This window comes from Sinocyclocheilus anshuiensis, unplaced genomic scaffold (genome assembly GCF_001515605.1).
Source record: "Sinocyclocheilus anshuiensis isolate Anshui unplaced genomic scaffold, SAMN03320099.WGS_v1.1 scaffold676, whole genome shotgun sequence".
NCBI lineage: Eukaryota > Metazoa > Chordata > Actinopteri > Cypriniformes > Cyprinidae > Sinocyclocheilus > Sinocyclocheilus anshuiensis.
In genome coordinates this window covers 1,684,041-1,694,623 of record NW_015558579.1, presented here as the reverse complement: position 1 = coordinate 1,694,623, position 10,583 = coordinate 1,684,041, and the positions used below count along the sequence as shown (strand labels likewise).

At 36.5% G+C, this 10,583-nt stretch overlaps 1 protein-coding gene across 1 annotated transcript; it reads right to left on the bottom strand.

Moving 5' to 3' along the window:
* Nucleotides 1-6: 6 nt before the first annotated feature.
* On the bottom strand, nt 7-9,093 carry LOC107679790 (transmembrane protein 229b-like). Its single transcript, XM_016475453.1, has 3 exons — nt 8,887-9,093; nt 3,267-3,371; nt 7-704 (listed from the first exon to the last, which is right to left on the bottom strand). The coding sequence occupies exon 3, from the start codon at nt 678-680 to the stop codon at nt 96-98; it is 585 nt and encodes a 194-aa protein (XP_016330939.1). The 5' UTR covers nt 681-704; nt 3,267-3,371; nt 8,887-9,093; the 3' UTR covers nt 7-95.
* Nucleotides 9,094-10,583: the final 1,490 nt, after the last annotated feature.

The window sequence follows — 10,583 nt, the reverse complement described above, 5'->3', positions numbered from 1 at the left end:
TTCCCTGGAAGCAAGTGGGAGAGAGATTGAGAGATGTGCGGAGAGAGTCATGGGTGACGGGAGCTTTGAAATGGGGATAGGTGTTGACAACATCCTCAATCCACCTTCACGTAGCCATTTGCGCTGGTGGCCCCTGCTCTGGCCCATCGTGCTCTTCGCCCTCCACCTCCTCGTCCTCCACCGCCTCTGTCCGAACGTTCTTCAGACTGGCCGGGATCGGCGGCCTCGTCGAAGCGCAACCGGAGCGTGTTGCGGATCACTAGGCGTTCTACGATAAAGGAGGCGCAGAACCAAGGCACAGCATACTCTGCCGTGATCAGGCCCATGAAGTTATATTTAAACTCCGAGTAGTCCCATGGACAAGCGTCGAACTGTCGTAGCAGCAAACCCGTGCCAAACTCCCACAGGTATGTCCACAGTGTGTAAATGATGCAGCGGAGCAGCACATTGCAGCAGTCCCGTAGACAAAGGTACATGCGCTCTACGATCAGGATGCAGGTTCCGTAGATGAAGAGGGCCCACACGCTCGTCACGCCGGGAAACTTCCAGTTGCAGTTCACCACAAACTCCCAGGCGGCCGTGAACATGACTTCACAGAAGTAACCGTGGATGGCATACAAGTACCATCGAGAGAGGGCTGTAAGGGGCTCAGGGGTCATTGTGTTTGCCATGTTGATCATCTTCCTTTTATTTTGACGTATAGGCTTCAGGAGGTAAAAAAAATAAATAAATAAAAGTGTTACAAATCTGCATATGCTGCAACAGAGGCTATGTTCTGAATGAAATACTAGCATACTGTGCAGTATACAGTGTATACAAAATAGTATGTAAAACAGCAGTAACTGATTGTGGGCACGGTTTTGTTTTTGAGACAAATTACCTGGGCAGCAAATCTTGACTAAAGGCCCATTCACACCAAGAACGATAACTATAAAGATAAAGATATTGGCGTCCAAACCAGTGGACGATATCATTTGTTTATTCTAAGTGCACACTCGTCTGCCGCTTTAAATTCTCGAGCTCGTTATAGCAGGATGGATTCTGATTGGGTGTCAATATTTTTATGTATCCCCCAATTGTAAGTCGCTTTGGATAAAAGCGTCTGCTAAATTACTAAATGTAAATGTAAATGTAAATGCATACATTTATCATATCGGGAAACAAAAATAATTCCGCTTTAAATTCTCGAGCTCGTTATAGCAGGATGGATTCTGATTGGGTGTCAATATTTTTATCGTTTATCAGCTGGAGAAAAAAAATGTTCTGAAAGTGATTCCAACAATATCGTTTCTCTGTGCCTTTATCGTTATAGCTGTGGTGTGGACTCTGCTATTCTTTAATATGGAGAACGATTTTTAGAACTATATCTTTATCGTTATCTTTACAGTTATCGTCCTTGGTGTGAGTGGGCCTTAATGGTTTAGGAGCTGCAGGGAAATAACATCACGAGATGCTGAAAACTGGCTAGTGACACCACAATAATGCTAAATTAAATGAAAATATAAAAAATGTTAACTTTCAATATTACGTTTTTAAAGGACTCTGCAAAAATGGTCACTGGTAAAATATTTGCTATAATAAAATGAAACATTTCCTATTTATATATTGCTAACATATTTTATTTTGTGAAAAAACATGGACACTTTTGATTGGCCATCAATTGACAAAGTTGCGGTAAGGGCTAACGGGGTCATGCTAACCAGTAATCTTGACCTCTGAAATTTAGTGAGTGGCATACGGGGTCAAGCGATTAGTCAACAGAAGAGACAGACGGCTGCACGTTAAATGTAAATGCATACATTTATCATATCGGGAAACAAAAATAATTCTTGGTTTTGCTTTGTTTTGTTTTTTTTAATCAAATCTTAAGACATCTTTAAAAATGTCTTAACTTTTGGCTGTGAAAGGTTAAAAAAAAAAAGTTTAAAATTCTGCCGATATTACTTACAGTTTAATTATTACATGAAAATGGAAGGACAAACTGAGTGCATTACATTTTGGGATACAGTATTTCACATAGGGAGCTTTGTTGGCAAATCTGGGCCAAATAGTAGGCCAATTGGGTAATTTATTCATACAAAAAATTAGCATGTTGTGCCCAATTTACACTACCGTTCAAATGTTTGGGGTTAGTAAATTATTATTATTTTTTATTATTATTAATTGTAATTAATACTTTTATTCCGCAAGGAGATACTTTTGTTCAAAAGAGACAGTAAATACATTTATATAAACTGCTGATAAATGTTACTTTTTAAAATATTTTAAAATATATTAAAATAGAAAGCAGTTATTATAAATATTAAATTGTAATAATATTACTGTATTTTATGTATTAATACATAATATTTATGTATTTTTGATCAAATAAATGCTTTGTTGAGCATAAGAGACATCAAAAATAGTACCAACCCCAAACATTTCAACGGTAGTTTATATATTGCAGAAAAAAATAGAGTAGAGTACTATGCTACACCAAACATACCCAACAAAATACAAATGCTGCATGACAACACACAGTAGTAGCATCTACAATATACTATTAATAAATGACAGAATATAATCTCAAGTAGCATATGAGCTGGATTAATGAACGGGGTCACTTGCAGACATAAGCGAAAAATAACTGATCCTAGTTACATGAGCCAACAAACACTTTCAACTGTCCTTTGCTTTAAATCCATGTACATACACACACACTGTACACAGCTTAAAATACAGTATCATATGTCAGAGGGCCTCTGAAGGGCTTAAAAGTCCTAAAACAGCTCATCTGTGTACAACTAACATCACAGTGAATCCGTAGAGATGGCTGATCAATTCTTAGGCAATTATGACCGTTTTGATATTCAACTGCTGCTGAAGATGTGTGTGAAAATGAATTAGAGGTGAATGTGATCTCATTATGGCCTATCAATTACACTTTGGTTACTTGCCATTTAGCAGACATTTCTCTCAGCCAAAGCTGCTTACTGTAGGCTAATTGTAGGGACAGTCATCCGAGAGCACATGGAGGTTAAGTGTCTTGCTCCAAGGGCATCATGGGAACTCAAGTGACTCTATAATTCACACCTCCTTAGATCGAATACAAACCTTTACAAAGTGCACCATCACATTTAAAATAGATCTGCTAATCTTATTTGAAAAACAAAAACTAATATAGCCTGTACTGTGATTAAACTAGACTGAGGATTCAATGGATAGGGAGGGAAACAAACAAGAGTGGGACATTATGAAAAACAGTAATATTTGCAGATTTAACCAACCTGCTGTCTGGCAGTCTCACGGTCCACACTTCACACTGTCTGTCAGGGTCCAAAGAGAGCGGTACTTCTGAGCTTTGCTGCCGATGCCAATGTGGTACTCGTGTACTAAAATGAAAAAAAAATAAAAAATGTAAACATACAGTCCTGTTAAATTGAGTGGAGTAATAGCTTTGTTTTAAAGGAATGTTACAGGTGCAAAACAATTTAAGCTTCTATAACATGCTGTCCATCACCACAGACATTCATTTCAACTTTCCCCTAAAAACAAAGAATATTTGTGTTTCCAGTAATACACTTACAATATAAGTCTATTGGGAAATACATTCCATCATATATTGCACTTATTTGTAGCTATCAGTGTAAGACTAAATCTATTTTTTTTACACAGTTTGTAATACACATTAATATTATTCCATTGTATTTGTGAAAATTATAATCGTGTATAATATTATAAGAATTCTGTTAACCTAACACTAAGAATGAGAATTCCTAAGTGTTGTAATTTTAATCTCACAAAAAAAAAATCCGTGCATATGATAAAAGCCTCACACGTCAAAGGTGTCAAAGGTGTTACCGAGATAAATGCAGCCACTGTTTCTAGAATCTAATACTTCCAGCTCTTCTAAAATATCTTCACAAAAAGGAAGAGTGTCTGGTGTTACAAGCATCTCCAAATGTTCTGAACTGGGCATGCTTAACATTTTAACCAGCTCGGGACAGAAAATATTTAGTGTACTACAAGCAAAGCTCTTAGTTACTTAACAACAGCAAGAACACACTATGAAGAAATATACAGCCTTATATATATATATACACACACACTACATTTTTTGTGTTTGTGTGTTCATGAAACATATATATATATCTTATAGTTACAAAGGCTAATTTATTTGATCATAAATACAGTGAACACGGTAACATGAAACATGATTACAATTTAAAAGAACTGTTTTCATATTTTAAGATTTTTATAAATATTTAATTATTTTTTTAAATGTATTTTATTCCTGTGATGGCAAAGCTGAATTTCCAGCATCATTACTCCAGTCTTCGCCGTCACATGATCTTTCAGAAATCATTCTAATATGCTGATTTGCTGCTTAAATAACATTTCTTATTATGTTGAAAACAGTTGTCCTGATTATGAGTATGATGCATTTATTTTTCTTTGATGAATATAAAGAATAGCATTTATTTGAAACAAATTTTTGCAACAGTGTAAAAGTATTCAGTGTCACTTTTGATTAATCATTTATCTTACCGTTCTTACTGTTTCCATTTCTGATTACATTATTGTTTTTACTTTTGTGTCATTTAAACAGTACTGTTTAGACGTTGTTTTGTCTATTGTTATTTTATTTTTTTTTTTAATGAGATGGTGAGAGGCGTTATAAATAACACTTGATAAAAATTGCATTTCATACTTGGAAACTCCAAAGGTTTTATCAGAGTAACTCCATGAGAGTGCAGCACACATTGCTAAAAGGCTGATATTCTGCACTCTAATGGAAAGGCCATTATGAAATATTAATCTATGCATTGAGATAAGACAGCTCTTGAGCCACAATAGAAGACACAAGTGCTCAGTCATCCGGACAACCTTGCATTAAGAGTTGTCTAGTACAGAGCCCAATGCGTGGTACGGTGTTTACATGTTACCCGTTTACTGGCCTTGCAGTCAGCATTGCTATTGATCCCTCCTGTCAAACCTCTATTGACCTTCTCAACAACCTGAACAGACCAGTCACTGCTGACAGCCTGGTCGTCACTATACCACACAGACACGCAAGCTCAGCTGCACAGAGCAGCATCAAAGCAGAACGACTGCTTTATGTGACATTGGATGAGAATTGTTTCTGTCTAGCCGCCAGGGAATCACTGTTATGTGCAAATAAAAAGAGGAATTGGTTGAAGAATTTGTCTATTAGTAAGGGCAAAGTACATGAAATGGTATTTCAGATATGTGTGCCAAATGCAAATAAGTGGAATATTTTAAAGTTGTTTTAGCAAATGATGCTCAATCGCAGGCATTCATGGCATTAGGTTAATTACTACAAACAGGAACAGTATCCGTCTCTCGTTTTCTTTTTAAAAAACTGAAAGGCACTCACACAGAGTGAGGCACTTACAATGAAATGCAATATTTGGAGGATTCAAAAGCAGAAATGTGAAACTTACATTTATTCTTACATATTATGATGCTTGTCATGGCAATGAAGTTGTTGTAAAATTGAATATAACTTTAAAAAGAGAAGGTTAGTGATATTTTTACATTCAAATATTTTTTTTACATTACTATTGTTTACGTCTTGTCGCTACACAATTAAAACATTAACTATATTATTTTAACATTTACAGATTGACCCCATTCACTTCCACTGTAAGTGCCTCGTGTAACCCAGATTTTTTAAGAAAACTGTGGGACAAGTGGAAATGATTTTTTGTGGTAATCAACGTCATGCCATAAGAGCTGTTGATTAAGCTTAACTTGTACTGAACCCACAACATTTCTTTTAGTGTTTTTACTGTTAACTAAATCTATTCAAAAATCATTTCTGGTAACTGAAAGTTGAAGTACTAAAATGACTAAAACTGAAATAAGTAAATGTAAAGCTATACAGAAATATATATATATATATATATATATATATATATTTCTGTATGTATATGTATATGTGAACTGAAAATAAAAGCTGAAATATTAATAAACACTACAATATTATATAAATAATACTGATTCACTTAAGTAGCACACAACGGCAGTGCATGGACTATTTTTATGGTGCATTTTTCTGGAGCTTGGTTGTTGCTTCCGCCATATAGATGAGCAGCTTGAACATTGCACAAAATATCTCCTTTTGTGTTCCATGGAACATTTTTTTTTAAATGCATGGCATAAAAAAAATATGGTGAACTCTCCCTTTAAGTGCCCATTTGAGTACTATGGGAATTTCAGGCATCATAACGGCTACACTATCCAAGATGTTGTGTTTTTTTTCACTCTGTCCTTTTTGTCAATATCAAGCACACACCTGCCAAGAGAACAAAGGCACATCAATGGCAGGGATAATGTACTATAACATCCTCCTTTGACGCACTGGAATGACAGGCTCCGATGCATTCTTATTACTGCTATTTCTAGAGGTGACTGATGAGAGCTCTGGTCTCTTGCCATGAGTTCACTCCACTCTGCACAAATATAAATGGCAATGGATCAATAGCGCACACAGCTCAGCTACTCTAGACATCAGCTTGGCTCCAGCCCGCACACAGCCTTCATTCTTCTCATCAGGTAAGAGAAGTGCTGATAAGCCTCCTCAAGGCTGTTAAAGGATGATCGTGTTTCATGATAGAGGCAGAACCAGTTTCATTAAATTCTTCAGCATGGGGCGGACAATTCATCCTGAGTTTCACTCATCAGCGTTAATGAGGCACAAATTTAAAAAAATGCAAAACAATAGTAGCTGAAAGCCGTTAGTAATAAGGAGTGGCTAAATAATAACAGTCACATAATTTTTGGTTAATATGTTTTTCAAAGGCAGAGAGAGAGAGACAGAGACATAAGTGAATTTGTCAATATTAAATGCTTATATTTATAAAAAAATGCAAATGTCAATAATCTTAAAATGGCCTAAATTTTCCCCATATATTGGTCTATTACTACTCATAAAATCTTACCCAGCATTATTTATATTAAATTATTAAAATAATAAAAATGTAAAGTATGATTAAAAAATACTTTTCACAATCTGCAACCCTCCGTTTCTGAAAAAAGGGACTTTTGGGGGGCGGAAAATGTATTCTAGATATATACAATAATTAAATACATAAATCATTTTTGTCTTAAATAATTTAAGATGAAAAAGTACTGTAGTGCTACCAGTATTGATATTGTGAACTAAAACTATTAAAAATAGTTATTTTTATTTGAAATAAATAAAAACATTAAAATCAAATAAAATCTTAAATGGAAAAGTTAAATTAAAAAAAACCTTAAACATTAGAAATGCTGCCTTGGTAACTAATTGAAATACAATAAATTTAAGCTTAATTAAATAACTAAAAACTAAAATAAAAATAAAGGTAAATAGAACTATAAAAACGAAAGCACATAAAACTAAATCTACTAAAATGAAAACTGAAAATATAAAAATGAATTCAAAAATAATAAATACTATAATAAGTAGGCTATATAAATAATTCTAAAATAACACTGAGTGCTAGCGATATCATGGTAGTTTAATATGGTTGGCCATAGGACTCTCAAGGTGGGCCAAGCTCATGATTAGGTTGATCAGGACCACCCAGTCCCGCTCTGCAGTCAGTCCTCTTATATACTCTTTACTTCAAGTGATTATGAAGCAGCCCAAGAGCTTATCCTTTCAGTTTGTTCCCCCGAAAGGACCACAAGTATGTCCCAGACTCTCCAGCCTGCTAACATATGGGTCAGCGCCAAGAGATTAACAACTTCTGAGCTTTATTAGAGAGGGTTAGTCACATGACAGCACCAAGCCACAGTGATGTTAAAAAAGACTGACATGGCAAGTCTTCTTTGAAGAATAAAATAATGACAAACCGACATTTACCATAACTACACGTCTTATTTTGAGAAGCAAGACTGAGATGTGGGCAAGTGAAACAGCGTGGAGCTGATCTGCCACACTAAACACCAAATCCCCAGTTTTAATCAAGTAAGCTTCGAGTGTCTTTGATCTCACACTGCTGATGTAAGTGGGGCTTCAGCTTAGCGGTATGAAACATCAGAGGACATAGTCTGCGTAGTAAATATCGACCCATCCAAACTATCCCGGAACGACCTCTTAAAGGGCACGTGTCATGTTTATATACGCTTAACCGTATTGTATATTGGGTGACTGAGATGGAAGAAGTGAGAAGCCAGTGCCAAAGGTCTGTTTATAACAAGTGACGCAATACGTGTAAAGAATTTGAACTCTTTTGGTCTGTTTACTCAAAATACTGTCTGTTTCTGAAGTGTCGTCAAAAAATAATGATGCGACCTGATTAGCACCTGACATGTTCATAATAATACGAATTGTTTGGGATATGTAAATTTGAGGGGTTTTCGTGTGAGACTGAATATACCGCAGTCGTGACAGCAGCAGCGGCGGTCGGATGCGCAGCGCAGGCCTCCATGACAACCGACCACTGCAGCTCCGCGTCGCCTGCGCAGACACAACTCCACACTGTCGAACAGCACAACATTACAGTGTGATTTACAGCAGTACGGACTCTGAGCACTTCGTTTTTCTAGTAAAAACGTTACATAAAGTTTCCTGTCGTTTTTGTATCGGACAACAAAGAAACGATATAGACAGATGCAACACGGCAAATGGTCAAACTTAAGCAAGTTTCTTCGTAATTAAAGATTTGAGCGCAAATTAGCGCGTTTAGGATCAAATGCGATGGAGATGGCAGCGTTGACTTCCTCGTTCGCATATTTGGGTGATAACAGTCTGTAAAGCAGCAAGCTGGTGGGCGAGTAAACGTTCAGAAAGGTGCACCGGTTTACTCTGACTCGAGCTCGTGTAAATTGTGGGATAGCCCATGCAGGAAACTCGACTGGGTCTGATGAAACATCCTAAAAGCCGGCGAGACTTACCGTATTATTCTTCCGCTGCTGTAGATGTAGAGGAGCCGGGGCTCATTTTGGTGTTAAACAGAAACTCGTTGCACCGGTTGCCCCTCAGAGTACATTTGTAGCCGGCTCTCTCTGTCCTCTCGCCGCTGTCCGGTGATAACTGACATATTTTACTCTACTGCAGTAGTAACAGCACATGCTCAGACACCGGCTGCGTTTCAAAACACAGCGAGCAGCCTACCTAGTAGCGACGTACGATTCGGCATCGAATCATGCTTTTGAGTCGGATCTTTGTGATGAATCGGTTCACAAAACTAGTCTTTAAAAGAAGCGTTCACCAGAAGCTGATATGTTCGCACGTTCCGTCGTTAGCAATAGAGTTCAATAGAACTTGCGACCATAGTTAGCTAACGATGCTTTTGGGAAACGCACCCCTGGTCTGACTCTGAGCTGCTCTCTTTCACTGGCTAAACTGAATCACGAGTCGACTCATTCGAGCATGCTTGATTTGATTCTCAATGAGCCGAGGACGGAGTGATCAAAGGATGTGACTGTAAAATGCCAATAGCTGAACGACTTTTATGGCAATTCAAAACATATGAAACTGACATTTTTATTAGCATTTTATTAAAACGTGCAAACTCTTTTTAGTCATTTATATAAAGGAATTATAGTATTGTTGTAATTTGTAGGCTACATAATTTACAGTGTAGGCTAAAATGTAAAATATATTTTTCTAGATTATATTTTTATGAGCTGAATATCATGACTGAACTGGGACACAAAATGAACTATATATATATATACACACACATACATTTCTTTAAATTGAAATTTTTATTTAAAGAAAAAAAAAACACGGAAATAAGGAAAACATGAGTGTGCTATCTATGATATTAAGTTATCCTGCTTGTTTCAAAAATGCTGAAAAGAATATGCTCAGATCCACAGATGGATCGTCAGCATCACTCTTGTGTTAAATATGAGCCCCATGACATATTGTTAGCATTATGTTTTATGCTGTATGTTAATATGGTAAAAATGAGCCACAGCCATAATTGAAATATTGAGTACTGGGGTATAAAATTAGAATACAGCCAGTGGGGCCAGTGCTCCAGGTAGACTACTGTTGGTTCCGAGTCCACCTTGTCGAGTCTAGGCCCTTGTCTTACTTTAATTGTATGTTGTTTGTACTTATTATTCATTTTAATTCATATTAAGTCCAAAATATAAGATTCCGTGCCAGATTCGAGTCCAAGTGCCTCTAGCTCCAGGGCTTCGAGCTGAAAGCTCATGCAACCAAACACGAGGCACAGCAAATGTCAAACTTATAGACAGTGCTTGATTATGTGGCAATAATACAATAAAACACAAATTATCAATTACAAATCACAGGTGCATATCAATATCACAATTAAGTTTAATTAACACATTAAATATGGGGTGTCTTATGTTAAAATCCTGGACTTTACTTACAGCTATAAACATAAAACCCTGTGGCTGCAGGACCATAATCTCTCTTTTCTAGAAAATATAACCTCACTTAACGGGACAGTTCACCCAAAAATTAAAGTTCTGTCATCATTTAAAGGGGTCATGTGATGCGATTTCAATTTTTCCTTTCTCTTTGGAGTGTTACAAGCTCTTGGTGCATAAAGAAGATCTGTAAAGTTGCAAAGACTAAAGTCTCAAATCCAAAGAGATATTCTTTATAAAAG